Source organism: Neovison vison, chromosome 11 (genome assembly GCF_020171115.1).
Source record: "Neovison vison isolate M4711 chromosome 11, ASM_NN_V1, whole genome shotgun sequence".
Classification (NCBI taxonomy): domain Eukaryota; kingdom Metazoa; phylum Chordata; class Mammalia; order Carnivora; family Mustelidae; genus Neogale; species Neogale vison.
The window spans coordinates 82,972,212-82,989,156 of NC_058101.1; the positions used below are offsets into that span (position 1 = coordinate 82,972,212).

At 37.8% G+C, this 16,945-nt stretch overlaps 2 protein-coding genes across 5 annotated transcripts in view; one reads left to right on the forward strand and one right to left on the reverse strand.

Moving 5' to 3' along the window:
- ABHD18 (abhydrolase domain containing 18) overlaps positions 1-15,503 on the reverse strand; it is a 52,973-nt gene extending 37,470 nt beyond the window's left edge. Inside the window, exons 1-3 of one of the 2 annotated variants that reach the window (XM_044224002.1) lie at positions 15,161-15,503; positions 2,731-2,839; positions 2,006-2,090 (exon numbers count right to left, since the gene is read on the reverse strand). In XM_044224002.1, the coding sequence (XP_044079937.1) occupies positions 2,006-2,090; positions 2,731-2,822 (177 nt within the window). In that variant the 5' untranslated portion in view covers positions 2,823-2,839; positions 15,161-15,503. Of the gene's footprint in view, positions 1-2,005; positions 2,091-2,730; positions 2,840-12,117; positions 12,142-15,160 lie in introns of those variants that run through there. The other variant, XM_044224003.1, reaches the window with a different exon arrangement.
- Positions 15,504-15,588: 85 nt separating this feature from the next.
- The window catches only part of MFSD8 (major facilitator superfamily domain containing 8), a 33,240-nt gene continuing 31,883 nt past the window's right edge, over positions 15,589-16,945 (forward strand). Inside the window, exons 1-2 of one of the 3 annotated variants that reach the window (XM_044224007.1) lie at positions 15,651-15,712; positions 15,804-16,497. Coding sequence is in view for 1 of the 3 variants with exons in the window: in XM_044224005.1 (XP_044079940.1) it covers positions 15,648-15,712 (65 nt within the window). In the remaining 2 variants the exon portion in view is untranslated. The other 2 variants (XM_044224005.1, XM_044224006.1) reach the window with 2 other exon arrangements.

A 16,945-nucleotide genomic window follows, 5' to 3' on the forward strand; every position in this document is an offset into this window, starting at 1 on the left:
TGTGGTTTCTTTTGGGGGAGATAAAAATGTTCTGGAAGCACGTAATGATAGTGGTGATGACTGCATATCTTGGGAATGTAGTAATAAAAAACAAAAACACTGAATTACACACTTTAAAAGGGTGAATCCCATGGTAGGTGAATTATATCTCAGTTTTTAAAAATGAAGAGAGATGGTGATGGGGAGAATAGAGAGGAAGGAACTCTTTTCAAGAATGCATTCCAAGGGGCGCCTGGGTGGCTCACTGGGTTAAAGCCTCTGCCTTCAGCTCAGGTCATGGTCCCAGGGTCCTGGGATCGAGCCCCGCATTGGGCTCTCTGCTCAGTAAGCAGCCTGCTTCCCCTGCTCTCTCTGCCTACCTCTCTGCTTACTAGTGATCTCTCCCTGTCGAATAAATAAATAAAATCTTTAAAAAAAAAAAAGGGGGGGGTACCTCAGTGGCTCAGTGGGTGAAAGCCTCTGCCTTCGGCCGAGGTCATGATCCCAGGGTCCTGGGATAGAGCCCTGCATCATGCTCTTTGCTTGGCAGGGAGCCTGCTTCCCTTCCCCTCTCTCTCTCTGCCTGCCTCTCTGCCTACTTGTGATCTCTGTCAAATAAATAAATAAAATCTTTAAAAAAAAAAAAAAAAAAAGAATGCATTCCAAGATCTTAACAGTAACTTCTCTTTGGGAGAGAAATGGAATTAAGTGGTGGAAAGTGGCAGAAAGTTACAGTTTTGGTTTTTCACTTGGTATGCTTTTAATTTAATAGAAATTAAATAGATTTTTAATAGAAAAAAATAGCAATAATAGACATATTTAGCAAAATTTGAGGTAGAAGTGTTCTAAATCCAGAAGCTATAGAAAGAACAACTATATGATATAGACAAGGGATTTCCAGTTTATAAAATTTTTTTTTAGCGGAACTGCTTTGAAAAATGAAATCTTCTGAATATATCCAATACATGTAAGAGATGAAAGCAGAGTTACTTTGGCAATGATGGACGTGAAATAAATGCATTCCCCCCCCCAATAATACCTCAATTATTCAATTATATAAACCTAGAACTGCTTTACAGAAAAACATATGGTTGCTAAAAAAAAAAAAATTAAAAAAAAAACTATTTCAAATGTATTTTCTCATCTTCTCTAATGCTACAGCATTTTCTTTCTACCATTCTCTCATCAATTAACTACATCCCATAACATTTCCCTGATGTTATTTAGAAGCTGTTTTTGGGTGCGCCTGGGTGGCATAATCAGTTTAGCATCTGCCTTCAGCTCAGATCCTGATCCCAGAGTCCCAGGATCCAGCCCTCCCTCTGGCTCCCAGCTCAGTGGGGAGTATACTTCTCTCTCTCCCTGTGCCCCTCCCCCTGCACTCTCTCTCATTCACTCTCACTTTCTAAAATAAATAAAATTTTTAAAAAAATAGAATCTGTTTTGGTAATTTCTCAGGTGCCAATTCTCCAACTAGAATACTTCCCTTTATTACTTAAAGTTCTTCTAAAATGTTGAATAATTTAGGTTAACCCTCCTAAAGATACCTAAAGATACAAAACAAGGCTCAAAAAGATCGAGACTTAAATATTTTCTTGTATTTAGGCAAGTACTAAATATATGCTCTTAATTACAAGCATCCTGCTAGGACATACATAGTATTTAATTATATTACATGAAAAATCTATACTGCACTTATGTTTTAGTGTTTTCTGTTAGTATAGTCTAACATTTAATTTACTCTTTTTTTTTTTTTTTAAAGATTTTTACTTAATTGATAGAGAGCCAGAGAGCACAAGTGGAGGCTCAAGGGTAGGGTTAGAGGGGCACCAACAGAGGGAGAGGGAGGCAGACACCCTGCTGAGCAGAGAGCCTGATGCAGGACTCGATCCCAGTACTCTGAAATCAGCCCTGAGCTGAAGGCAGATGCTTAGTCAACTGAGCCACCCAGGCACTCCCAACCAATTCTTGACACATTTATGTTAAACCAGAATTTCTGTTAACTTTATTTCTTTCATTTAAATACCTTATCAATGTGTACTGGATAATCACTTGAAACCAGATTCTGACATCTTTCTCGATTTCCAATCATCTTTCTGAATTCGAAGAGTCTATTATAAGAAGGAAAAAAGGAAAAATTCAGTATGCCCATTGTATTGGAAGTGTATAATCCTGAAAAATTTGCAAGTCCAGTTCATAAGCTATATCCAAATTTAATTTGAATCATTAAAGAAAAAGATGAGGCTATTGGCTTTTATTTAAGCTGGACATTTTGTCTCATAAAGTATGTGAGAAATATCATTGTCCAAAAAGCAATTAACACATACAAGACTCAAAATTAAAGGCATAAATCCTGAAAATTCATTTTCTAAATATTTCCATGAACTACAGTATAGCTCAGTTTTATAGCTATTACAGATTCCACTTACTCGAGGAAGCTCTAAACAACTGGAAACTGGAAACTCTAAACAACTTAAAAATCATTAAAGTTAAAAATCTAGTTTGTATTTAAGACCTCTTTAATTTTAAAATTGCTTTTAAAATAGGTCAATTTATGATTATATGGCTTAAAACTCAAGAGAAATAATTAAAAAGACAAAAGACAAAAGGAAATAATGACATGTTTCATATACTTTAATGTTTAACTTGCCACTTTATATTTATAGTAAAGGATTTTATCACTGAAAAAAAAATTGAAATGTTTACTACAACAAATTTAGAATAAGCAAATTTGGGAAAAAAAAAGTTTACCTTTTGAGATCTTCTGGCCTCCCCCATCCTCTGATAAAAAGTTTTGTGAGGAGAAGTCTCCGGTATAGAATATCTAATTTGCTCACACCCATTAGTAGCAAACAAACATCTATGAGACAGGATTTAAAATTACTTTAAAATATTTTATTTTAGGCAGCAGGTCAATTTCCTAACCATCTCTTTAAATATCAGGTAAAAAATAAAGATTGATCTACTCTCTTTGCAACTTTCAAATATGTATTTTTAACTATAGTTACCATGCTGTACATTACATCCCCAAAACTACTTATCTTATAGATCTTAAAAGTACGCATCACAAAAGAAAAAATTCATAACTATGTTAGGTGATGGTGTTAAACTTATTGTGCTCATCATTTTACAATATATACCTATATCAAATCATTATGCTGTAAACCTTAAGCTAATAACATGTTATATATTAACTATACATCAATAAAACTTGAGAAAAAATAAAAGACTGAGATTAAATGATGTACCTTGAATTACTCTCTTGGATATAAGATACAGAAAAAAAGAAATGGGATAAAAGTAGAGAAGATATACTCTATTCCTTTAGGGAAGGATCTTCCCATCCTCAGCAGAGTGACTAATAGTAACACTCAATATTTATTGGATAACAATTGGAGGGCTATGTAGTACTGTATTATCTGCCAGGCACCATTTTATAAAACTACATACTCTCTCTCTCTCACTCTCTCTCGTTTAAACCTCCCAGCAACTTTATGAAAAAAGAATCCATTACCCCAAGATGAGGAAACTAAGCCACAGAGAAAACAGGTGATTTATCTAAGATCACACAGCTACTGGTAGGCAGAGCTAAACTGAATCCCTGACACATAGCAATTTCTAACTATTATTCTACACTGCCTGTCTACACTATAGTGCATGAAAAGCAATAATTAAGCAATGCTATGTTGGACCACTTTTCTATTTTTTCCAAATATTTCTAAAAGCTTTGTGTTTTGATTTTTAAAAAAATCTGCCTCAATCTTTTCAATTTGAACAGTGTAGTTTTGACTTGTGAGCAAAATCTGATTCAGTTTCAGAGTTTATTCTATTTAGAAAAATGGAAAATGGAAATGTGCACTTCCATCAGTGAGATGTAGTAAGTACTTATTATTCTGAATGTTTTCATGGAACCACCACTTATGTTTTATACTTTTGCTCTTTGATCTGTAACAAAATATGAGTTTAATTTAATGTTCTTTGTTTATATAGGTATAAAATCTAACCCATCATCCAAATGGGCCGGCACTTTATTTTTATGACTGGACCAGCAAAACCAAATCCTTCATATTGCCTCTCACAACTCTCAGGATCATGAACAAACATTTACTAGATAAGGTACTTGTTCAGCAATATAATCTATAGTATTTAGCATTTTTTAATACCACCCAACTCTCTTTCTCCTAATTCTCTTTCTCCTAATTCATGTGTTATTCAATTTTCATTCTTTTTTTTTTTCAATTTTCATTCTTGATAAAAATTTGGTTTTGGCATAATCATGCAAAAGAAAATAACCCATAATGTATATCCAGCTTTGTTTATACTATTTATATATACCATCATAAATAAATAAACTAGTATTCTGATTACTAGACTACAATGAATTATCATCAATTAGTTCCCCAAAGCTAAACCATTCTAGGATGGCCTAACACAAATTTAAGTTTCCGAACTTTTTAAGAATATTACTTTAAAAAAAATTATTTATTTATGTGACAGAGATCACAAGCAGGCAGAGAGAGAGGGGGAAGCAGGCTTCCTGCTGAGCAGAGAGCCTGATGCGGGGCTTGATCCCAGGCCCCTGGGATCATGACCCGAGCTGAAGGCAGAGGCTTTAACCCACTGAGCCACCCAGGTGCCCCAAGAATATTACTTTTACTTTTTTTTTCATTTAAGCAAAAGGTATTTATTAAATGCTTACATATGCCAAGAATTATTTTAGGGCATGTGTTAAAAGATGATCGAGGCACACTGTTCATCTCACAGATCTTATATTTTAGTGGAGGAAAACAAATTACTAAAAAAAAAAATAAGCAAAGAGTAGATAGATGATGACAATACTATAATGATAATATAACAAGAGAATGTGATAAATACCAGAAGCCTCCTCTGACAGTCGAAAAATGTCCCACTTAACCAAAGAGGTAACATTTAAGGCAATACCATATAATAATAAGATGCGGCCACGACTTTAAACTGCTAATCTAATTAAAATCATATACTTCCTTGTGTCTACTAATGGACGATGTTCCAATGAAATCTGTAAGAACTATCTATTTTGTAGGTAAAGGTAAAGGACAGGAACAAATAATTTATGTAAGAGGAAATTCAAGAGAAGTGATTATGTCTCTTCTTTATTTGCTAATTTAGATGTTCACTATAACATTTTAAAATTCAAACAATATGGAAGTAGGTATAGTAAAAAAGGAAGAATAATCTTGTTTCCATTACTTCCAATTCTACTTTTCAGAGACATTTAGTGCTAACAGTTTGGAATCTTATCTTATTGACACTGTTTACTTACCTACACAAACTTTAAAAAAAACTTACTAGTTACATTACATATTTTTGGCAGTAATTAACAACATAAAAATATGTAGTGTAGGAGCACCTGGTTGACTCAGTTTGTTGAGCATCCAACTCTTGGTTCCAGCTCAGGTCATGATCTTGGGGTTGTGGGACTGAGCCCCACAACTGGCTCCATGCTCAGCACGAAGTCTGCTTAAGATTCTCTCTCTCTCCCCCTCTCCCTCTCTCCCTGCTCCCACTCTCTCTCAAATACATAATCTTTCAAAAATATATACATAGAGTAAAGATGAGAAATCTCTCTTCTTTATTTCTACTAAGTTTTCTCTCCTCCTAAAAGGTAAACACTATATTTAATGCTGTATACCTGTGACCTCTATCCACTCACACATGTACACATATTTTAAGAGTTTTGCTGTGTTTGTTTTTAAACACAAAAGAGACCACCTTCATTATTTGTCTTTTTCCAATGTTGTCCTGCACCCTGCTGATTTATAGGACTGTCTCATTTTTTTCTACTAACAAATGAGCTTAGACCATTTATATTTATTACTATGATACCTTTTGGGTTTAATTCTTTTAGATTTCTGGTTTTGATTTTCCATTTTTAAAAAAATTATTTACATTTAATTGTCTTATATTTGAGTGTATATAAATTTGAAAGAGATATATTTAAGGTTCAATACGTCATAATGCCCACCTCTACCATGTGACTTTGAGCAAGTTACTTATCCTTTCTGTGAGTCATCTGTAAAATGGGGATAATAACAGTACATATCCCTTAGGATTGGTATGAGAAGTAAATGAGTTACTATTTATGAAGCATTTAAACAGCACTTTGCAAATGCAAGTGCTATACCTACAACTGAGAGCAACAATATTACTGATTATCCATATCGTGGGTCTCCTAATCAAATGATTAGGAGTAATCCAATCAGATGGAGGCTGGGGGCACAAGTGCTAAAAGAATTCATCCAAGGCAGAATAATGGGGGTAAAAGTTTACTGAATACACTGCAAGGAAGTGGCCTGCAGGACAGCAAAGCGAAGACTGCCACAAGACAGTGGTAGGAGGCCACAATTTGAGGGCAAGGTGAGGCCATACAGCAACTTATGGAATTTCCCCTTTTTTGGTAATCTTTTTTTTTTTTTTAAAGATTTTATTTATTTATTTGACAGAGAGAAATCACAAGTAGATGGAGAGGCAGGCAGAGAGAGAGAGAGGGAAGCAGGCTCCCCGCTGAGCAGGGAGCCCGATACGGGACTCGATCCCAGGACCCTAAGATCATGACCTGAGCCGAAGGCAGCGGCTTAACCCACTGAGCCACCCAGGCACCCCTTTTTTGGTAATCTTAAGGAAAGTAATCTCAGGTTATCAAGCATGGGGCCTGGGAGAGGACAGTGGGCAAAGGGACAGGAAGAGAGAGAATCTTAAGCAGACTCTCTGCTGAGAGCAGAGCTCCAAGCAGGGCTTGATCCTAGGACCCCGAGATCATGACTGGAGCAGAAATCAAGAGTGGGATGCTTAATTGACTGAGCCACCCAGATGACCCAACTAACTCCTATTTTTTAAATCTAGAGGTCTTCAGGGTGCCTGGGGGCTCAATGGGTTAAGTGTCTGCCTTCAGCTCAGGTCATGATCTCTGGGTCCTGGGATGGAGCCCCACATTGGGCTCCCTGCTCAATGGGAAGTTTGCTTTTCCCTCTCCCTCTGCACCTAACCCGTGCTTGTGCTTTCAATCTCTCTCTCAAATAAATAAATAAACAATCTTTAAAAAGAAATCTAGAAATCATCTATAAACTTAGATCTAGTTCTAAAACCTATATCCCATTTTTAAAAGACCTTTCAAGCAGCTCTTATAAATGTTGTTTTAGTGTTCAAATGTCTACAATGAGTTTTCCATATACATCCCATTTATGTTTATCATAACTTATAAAATATCCTTTTTATAATATAACCAATAGTGTGTACAATCCATATATTAATTTAGTAACACTTATTATTTTTTAGTTTTTCCATCCAGAGTTTTGTTTCCTCCATTAATATTTTATTCTATCCTTTAAGTATTTTTATGAAGCATGTTACAAAGCTAACAAATTATTTATTTGGATAGGACTCTTTTTTCCTTATACCTTTTCTTTGGATGAATATTCCTATTTCATAAGAAACAGTTTATTCTAGATTTTCTCCTTCAATCCCACAACTTTTGTACTAGAATTACATTCCAGGAATGAGTGTATCAAATTCTTAGGGGAGATTTATTCCTCTGTGATGGAATATGCATCTCTCCACCATGCCATACCATTTCTCCAAATTCTTACAAGCTAAGCCATATCAGAAACCCAAGATCATAAGTCATAGAGTGAAAAAGTTCCATGCATGTTACCAACTTTCAGGATTATACTCCCTAATCTATTATCCTAAGGATTTTTATAAGCCTGCCTTTTTTAATTTGATTAACATTTTTCTAAGATATCTTTAATGATACACCTTTTTTAGAGAAAATAATGATCTGAAAATGAAAAAAAGCTAAAGAATATTTTTTAGAAAAATCTGTACTAAATAAATCCAATTACAAAATGATACCTCATAGAATTCTGCATGGAAAAATATTAAGTAAATGACATAAACATAAAATCTTAGTGTCTGTTGTAACAGGTTTAAAAATAGTATCTCAAAAGAACAATGTTATAAATAGAACAGAGGAGAGATACTGCAAACTTATCTATAAAGGGTTAGATAGTAAATATTATAGGCCTTGCAAAGCAAGAGGTAAAATCAAAGGTATTATGTAGGTACATAAAAATTATAAAAAAGAAAACTAATATTCACTAATTTTTTTTTAAGATTTTATTTATTTATTTGACAGGCAGAGATCACAAGTAAGCAGAGAGGCAGGCAGATAGAGACAGAGGTGGAAGCAGGCTCCCTGCTGAGCAGAGACCCCGATGCGGGGCTCGATCCCAGCACCCTGGGATCATGACCTGAGCTGAAGGCAGAGGCTTTAACCCACTGAGCCACCCAGGTGCCCCAAAGAAAACTAATATTCACATAATTTTTAACTGAGGAAATTCAAATATAATAATAAGCAATCTTTTATAATACAGGTCTAGAAATGAGAGAAGTAAAATTTTTTTCTTGGTCGAGTTTCATTCTTCTACATATAGCTGTCCAGTTTTCCCAGCACCATTTATTGAAGAGACTGTCTTTTTTCCACTGTATATTTTTTCCTGTTTTGTCGAAGATTAATTGACCATAGAGTAGAGGGTCCATATCTGGGCTCTCTACTCTGTTCCACTGGTCTATGTGTCTGTTTTTATGCCAGTACCATGCTGTCTTGGTGATCACAGCTTTGTAATAAAGCTTGAAATCAGGTAACGTGATGCCGCCAGCTTTATTTTTGTTTTTCAACATTTCCTTAGCGATTCGGGGTCTCTTCTGACTCCATACAAATTTTAGGATTATTTGCTCATGAAAAAATGTTCATCATCATTAGCCCTCAGGGAGATTCAAATTAAAACTACATTGAGATATCACCTTACACCAGTTAGAATGGCCAAAATTAACAAAACAGGAAACAACATGTGTTGGAGAGGATGTGGAGAAACAGGAACCCTCTTACACTGTTGGTGGGAATGCAAATTGGTGCAGCCTCTTTGGAGAACAGTGTGGAGATTCCTCAAGAAATTAAAAATAGAGCTTCCCTATGACCCTGCAATTGCACTCCTGGGTATTTACCCCAAAGATACAGATGTCGTGAAAAGAAGGGCCATCTGTACCCCAATGTTTATAGCAGCAATGGCCACGGTCGCCAAACTACGGAAAGAACCAAGATGCCCTTCAACGGATGAATGGATAAGGAAGATGTGGTCCATATACACTATGGAGTATTATGCCTCCATCAGAAAGGATGAATACCCAACTTTTGTAGCAACATGGACAAGACTGGAAGAGATTATGCTGAGTGAAATAAGTGAAGCAGAGAGAGTCAATTATCATATGGTTTCACTTATTTGTGGAGCATAACAAATAGCATGGAGGACAAGGGGCGTTAGAGAGGAGAAGGGAATTTGGGTAAATTGGAAGGGGAGGTGAACCATGAGAGACTATGGACTCTGAAAAACAATCTGAGGTTTTGATTTGTATTTCCCTGATGCCGAGTGATATGGAGCACTTTTTCATGAGATATCACTTCACACCAGTCAGAATGACTAAAATCAACAAGTCAGGAAATGACAGATGCTGGTGAGGATGCGGAGAAAGGGGAACCCTCCTACACTGTTGGTGGGAATGCAAGCTGGTGCAACCACTCTGGAAAACAGCATGGAGGTTCCTCAAAATGTTGAAAATAGAACTGCCCTATGACCCAGCAATTGCACTACTGGGTATTTACCCTAAAGATACAAACGTAGTGATCCAAAGGGGCACGTGCACCCGAATGTTTATAGCAGCAATGTCCACAATAGCCAAACTATGGAAAGAACCTAGATGTCCATCAACAGATGAATGGATCAAGAAGATGTGGTATATATACACAATGGAATACTATGCAGCCATCAAAAGAAACGAAATCTTGCCATTTATGACAATATGGATGGAACTAGAGCGTATCATGCTTAGCGAAATAAGTCAAGCGGAGAAAGACAACTATCATATGATCTCCCTGATATGAGGAAGTGGTAATGCAACATGGGGGCTTAAGTGGGTAGGAGAAGAATCCATGAAACAAGATGGGATAGGGAGGGAGACAAACAATAAGTGACTCTTAATCTCACGAAACAAACTGTGGGTTGCTGGGGAGAGGGGGGTTGAGAGAAGGGGGGTAGGGTTATGGACATTGGGGAGGGTATGTGCTTTTGGGTAAATTGGAAGGGGAGGTGAACCATGAGAGACTATGGACTCTGAAAAACAATCTGAGGGGTTTGAAGTGGCGGGGGGGTGGGAGGTTGGGGTACCAGGTGGTGAGTATTACAGAGGGCACAGCTTGCATGGAGCACTGGGTGTGGTGAAAAAATAATGAATACTGTTTTTCTGAAAATAAATAAATTGGGGAAAAAAAAAAAAGCAATCTGAGGGGTTTGAAGTGGCGGGGGGGTGGGTGGTTGGGGTACCAGGTGGTGGGTATTATAGAGGGCATGGCTTGCATGGAGCACTGGGTGTGGTGAAAAAAAATAATGAATACTGTTTTTCTGAAAATAAATAAATTGATAAAAAAAATAAAGAAAATAAAAAAAATTTTTTTTTCTTGGGACTTTGTGTAATGGGTATTCAATGTTAATACCAAATTGAGTACTAATGTTCATCTGTAAAAACTACTCTTAGTTCGTGGGCCATACAAAAGCAGGCAGGTTGGCTCACAGACCACAGTATGCTGACCCTTGGGCTAGAAAATCAAATAAATCATAGACATGTCACAATAATGTCACAAAAGCAAAAATACAACTATAAACAGTGCATTATTATAAATTATCCAATCCTATAAAATGGTATAGGTAAAATGTAAATATTGATTTTAAAAGAATTAAACACGTCACAAGGTAGACCTAAAATCAGTATTCTACCTAAAACAAACACTAGTTATTTAATAAGCTATGTTTGGTCTGCCTTCTTAAAATTCATAATTTGGTAGCTAAAAGATAGAAAAAACCTACGTGTCCATCAATGGATGAATGGAAAAGCAAAACATGGTGTATACATACAACAGAATACTATTCAGTCTTAAAAAGGAATGAAATTCTAACATATGCTACAATGTGGAAGAACCCTAAGGACATTATGCTAAGTGAAAGAAACTAGTCACAAAAAAACAAATACTGTATGATTCTACTTTTATGAGGGACCTATAGCAGCCAGATTCATAAGCAGAAAGCAGAATGGTGGCTACCAGGGATTAAGGGGACAGGAAAACGGGATGGGTATTGTCTAATGTGTAGAGAGTTTTGGTTTTGCTAGATGTAGAGTTGTATAGATGAATGGCGATAATGTCTGCACAACAGTATGACTGAACTTAATACACTGAACTGTACATCTAAAAATCGTTAAGATGGTAAATTTTATATGATACGTATTTTATAATAAAAAAATGGAAAAATTTAGAAACTGGAGTTAATCAGTAAGCACAAACAGTTCACTATCCCACTGATCTAAGAATAGAACTCAAAGCCTGTATTAGTCTCCTAAAAGAATGCTACAGCATAATTTAAATATTTGAAGACCTCACTAATGCCTTTAAATAGAAGAATTTGAAGAACAGATCTCTTTAATTGGTTTCCCCCATCCTCTTACTTCCCCTTTCTTGAGGATTAGTTTCCAAGAACCCAGCCTACCTATGTTTTCTGCTTTAGAGTCTCATCTAGCTTTAATCTAGGTGTGGGCTGTTTGTGCTCTCATCTGGAAGCTTGACTGGAGAAAAACTTGCTTACAAGACCATTCAGTTTGTTAGCAGAATTCATTTATTCATAGCTAGAGGACTGAGAGTTTCAGTATTTTGCTCTTTGTCAGCCAGAGGCCAACCTCAGCTCTTAGGGGCTATCCATGGTTCCCTACCACATGGTTCTCTCCCTAGGAAATTTACAAAAGAGCAGCTTGCCTCTTCAAAGCCAGGAGGACAGTGAGACTGAGAGTAAAATATAACTTAATGTAACCACGGGAGTGTCATCTCACCAATTTTGCCATATAACATATCATCATCATGGGCTATTTATTTTCTCTTTAATGGCTGGAAAGGATGGGGGTTAATGTCTTCCTTTATAACATATACAGCATCAATAGCAGATTCCACATTAGCAATAAAAAACTCCAAAATTACGCTCCAGTAAGGGAGCAGCCAACTACCTTGGTGGCTCAGTCAGTTAAGCCACTGCCTTCAGCTCAAGTCATGATCCCAGGGTCCTGGGATCAAGTCCCGCATCAGGCTCCTTGCTCAGTAGGAAGCCTGCTTCTCCCTCTCCCTCTGCGTGCTGCTCCCCCTGCTTGTGCTCTCTCTGTGTCAAATATATTAAAAAAAAAAAAAAATCTTCTTAAAAAAATAAATAAACGAATAACCCCAGAATTCCAACACTTGTATTTTACAGTAAAAAGAACACTGTTCAAGAGACATCCCATTTTTCTATCCAATATTCTTCTAAGATGGTAAACAAAGGCAAATATACAAAAGCAAAAAATTTAAGAGAAGCAGGAAAAGACCTAAGAACAATGAACTCTTCAAATATTTTATAAGGTAGCATGTTTATTATATGCCTAAGTTGTTATTTCTCATTTTCAACCCTATACCAGAAAAGCTTTCCAAATCACTTTAATTCCATATGATATAGGCCATAACAATCAGCTCTCCAAATCTAGAGTGAGCATATTCCTTGTTTTACTTACCCGTAGTAAACTACTGACCAATAATTTATAGAAAGCAAATCAAAAATACACATAACTTGCTTCAAGATTGGTTATGGCATTTAGGATTACAAAGAACTTCTTAAATCCCACTTCAGTCCCAAGAACAATATTAAGGTCTAGATTTCTGGGATGGTCTAAACACCTAAGTCTAGGTAAGGCTAACTGCTATCTAGTGTCACCATGAAGAGATAATATAAGTCCAGGGTAAAGATAACTCCAGTTCACCAAAAAGAGGCACCATTTACAGTCACATCAGAAACCTAAAGCTCCTACATCTGGCTGGATTGACCAGTGAATTCTGCAAAGACAGACCCATTTTTTAAGTATGTGTGTCAAGCCAAACTGATACAATTACCATCTTCATTTTTATATAGGCAATGCTAAAGGAAAACTCAAAGTACTTCTACAAAAACAAACTTCTACAAAAGTAGAAGTTCTATTACAGTGCCAACAAATGAATCTTTCCTAGAAATGAGCTCTATTGCTGAAGTGGCACTCAGTGTCTATATGACATATAGTACTTTTATCTCTTATCACTCTAATACTTCAGCATTTAAACATTAAAATCCTATTTTTTTCTGGATTTTTATCCTCATAAAGTTGATACATAAATAGGAAGTTTATTTGTTCATTTGTTTTGAGGGGTGGCTATCTATTCTAAGCAGTCATCTAAGGAAATTCAAACAGGTGATTGTCTCACACCCTTATGTGAAACATTCAGCAAATAATCTAATCTTTTTTCAAATTTAGCTCTTCTTTTCCACGGGATTTAAAGAAAGTAATTAAGATTTTTAAAAGATTTCTTAAACGTTTACTGTGTTTGGATGGACTGTTCCTAAGAAATAATGTTTTTTTTCTTTCTTTTTTTCCTATGGTACAATACATAGAGCTTATTTAGATTTCACCAGTTTGACACACACTCATTCCATGTACTTTTGCGGTCTAAAGTCATCACTTGGAGGTAGCAATGGAAAATAGCAGTGTCAGAAGACCTGGGTTCCTTCACTAGCAATGTGACCTTGATTGCCACCTTAATCTATAAAAGGGGAATAATACCTGGCCTACTATACATACAGTAGCAAATTATTCAATTTATATAAAAATTGGTCACCTGTTTTGATTTATTTTAAAGGTTCAGGAAAAGATTCTTCTTAAAATTCTTTTTATAGGAAGGCTGCTGTGAAAAAGCACAGGCTTTATATTCAGGAGTCCTGTATTTCTTGGATTTTTGCTCTGTTATTTATTCGTGGTGTTGACCACGAAAATTAACTATTCTTCACGCTTTCACTTTCTTTCTATGCTTACACAATTCCAACACACACACACACACACACACACTGTGCTAGACTTCAGGGATTAGAAAAGAAATCAATGATACATTAAATCAATGTTATGGCAAAAAATATTAATTTTTTAACCTATATACCTTCTTGGAACCAGTCATAGGTTTCTGATAAGTTTTTGAACTGTTGCAAACAAATTTGCAAAACTGAATCCATGCACAAAATATCGTCTGGATTAAGAAAATAGTTCTCAACTAATAGAAAACAAATTTCAAGTTTAGCTGCTCATGAGTGGAATGTGCCTGACAGAATGAACAGAAGAAGGTCACAAACAAGACAAAGGTTAGAAGTGATGGCATATACTACACAACAGATAACTAATACAGGGTCTGGCATAGGTAACTGCTTATAAATATTAGTTGAAAGAACTGAATTGAGTCCCAACTCTGCCACTTTCTTCACTCCAAGTGATTGGGTAAATTGTCAACTTCTCTGAATCTTAGTTCTCTATAAAATAGAAATGTGTCTGCTTTACCTATCTCATAGGACAGCTGTAATCAAATGAAATCACATGAGAATGTACTAGCACTAATAAAGCAATTATGACATTCATAATGACTACTGCTACCAAATACCTTACAAGTCTACTTGTAGAAGTAAAATGTTAATATGTAAGCACCAGGAAAGAGACAGCATCAAGATCTACCGAAACAAAACAAAACAGAACACCCCTGTTTTCTAAAAAAAAAAAAAACAAAAAAGTCATCTTCTTCGTGATAAAAGGAGCTGATCATTGCTAAACTGGTGCTGGGCCTTTTCTAACCTCTAGGTTGCAGCAGCAGGGTCTGCTAGTGATATCTTGCAAGACTGAATCCCCCAGTAGGCGCTGGAGACAGTGAAATGTCGATCTGAGGATCAGCACCCCATCTTCAAAGCCCCCATCAAGGCCCTAACAAGGCACTACAGGGAGGGTAGTTAGCCTTTATAGACAACAGCGCCAAGACAATTCCACCTTCCACCGAGATAGGAGACTGCCAGCCAGCCTAACTCACCCGGGTCGGCCAAAACGTGCCCTAAAGCCCCGCTTTGTCCAGCGCCTGGGACCCCCGCGTCTCCCGCCAAGCCTTGCGAGTCCCTGCTTCCTGGCACGTACGCAGTGTGTCGAGAGGCTCCCGGAGCGCGGCCCAGACCGGCTACTTACTTACCGAACCGGCCGTTCTTAGGGTGCCTGCTGTCCTGCCAGCCGAGCCTGCTGGCGCTGTCCTTCCCGTGGCTCCCAAGACTGGCCTTCCGTCGGAGCCACAAATGCAGTGGCAGGAATCTTTCCAGGAACCCAAGAATAAAATGCCCAGACAGCCAAGTCTAATGAGAGGGACGAGCCCGGGGCGGGGTAGCCGTTTAGGCACGCCCTGAACCCTCCCCGGCTCTCTCAAGCAGTCCGGGTTGGCGGAGAAACGCGAACCCCAGGAGGACGACTAGGACACAGGGCCCCACCCCTGACCTCTTCCCGCCCGGCGCGGTCGCGACTCCCCCGTGACTCCCTCTCTGACCTCGGGCCGCTCCGCCCACTTCTAGGTGCTGGGTACGCACGCGCACTTGCTGGCTTGTTTTGACAGCTTGGACGAGTGGGATGGGAGGGAGCAGGACGTGTCGCGAGAGTTGTCCTCATACCGCCTTGCGGGCGATGTAACTATGGCGGGCCTGGGGATCGAGGCCGAGCAGGAGCCGCTTTTAGGCGACCGCACACCCGGAAGCAGGTGAGCGGATGTTGGGGGAAGGCCCCCTCACCTTCCTACGCTCTTGGGACTGGCGCCTTCCCCGGCGTCAGCCTCACGGGGTCGAACGTAGGTTTCAGGGTGGCCGGGGCCGTGGCCGTTCGCGCGAGACCGGGTGATGTAATGCTCCTGCTGCAGAGGAAAGAAATTCGGCGGCGCGTCGCGACGAGCCGGCGAGCTCTGTTGAAGGTGTTGGAGAAATTCGCACTGCCCCTGAACCCCTTCACTCCCAACAGCGTTGCAGCATTAAGCCACCACATTCTCCATTCCTCTACGGAGCTCATCACTTTTACACGTTTCACGAAAGCTCTAAAATGATGGTTTTAATCGATACTTGAAGAAACCTTAGTATTGGCTTAATAGCGTGCTTTTTGATACTTCGTTAGCAAGTAAACCTGTATAAAACGAGCACAGCTTTCTTCTATGACAAATATATGAAGACTAATTTCTTAGCATATAAGGATGAACTGTGGTTCGACCCTTTATTTCTGGTTGTTTTGATCCTACTTTATGGACAGTGATTCAGAATTGTTCGCTTTGTCTCTTACTATGCAATTAAGTATTTTTGTCTTTCGGAAAACGGAATTCAGTATTTTGTTTGAAACATAATTTATCAAGAAAATTAATAAATACGCAGTTCTTCTGTCAACGACCATGTGAATTTTTGCACATTTGTCTTTCTTAAGAACTAAACTTTGATTGTAACGACTTTGTTTGAAACTCTCTGGACAGTGTATTTCCCTGGTCTCCAATTTATTGAACGGAATGTATGTATTGCGATTTTATGTACATTTTACCTTGAGATCAGTACAATTATTATCAATCCTATTCTATAATAGAAGAATGTACTCAGGGCTATTGAGACATTTTGGACTGTTTGTTTCTATACTAGTTTATTTTACACCACTTTTTTTTTTTTTTTTGAGATTTTATTTACTTATTTGATGGAGCATGAGCTGGGTGAAGGGCAGATGGAGAAGCAGACTCCAACGGAGCAGGGAACTCCATGTAGGACGCCCAGAGCTGGAAGCAGATGCTTAACCTACTGAGCCACAAAGGCACCTTTTACACTACTTTCTTACTAATTTACTCTATACTTGCTACACGTTCAAAGTTTTATGTCTGCTTTTTAGTTTTTCTACCTGTTCTGTTGCTAGCAGACTATTCTCATCATGGATTTGTTATGTATTGACAGCTCTTGTTTTTGCTACTGTC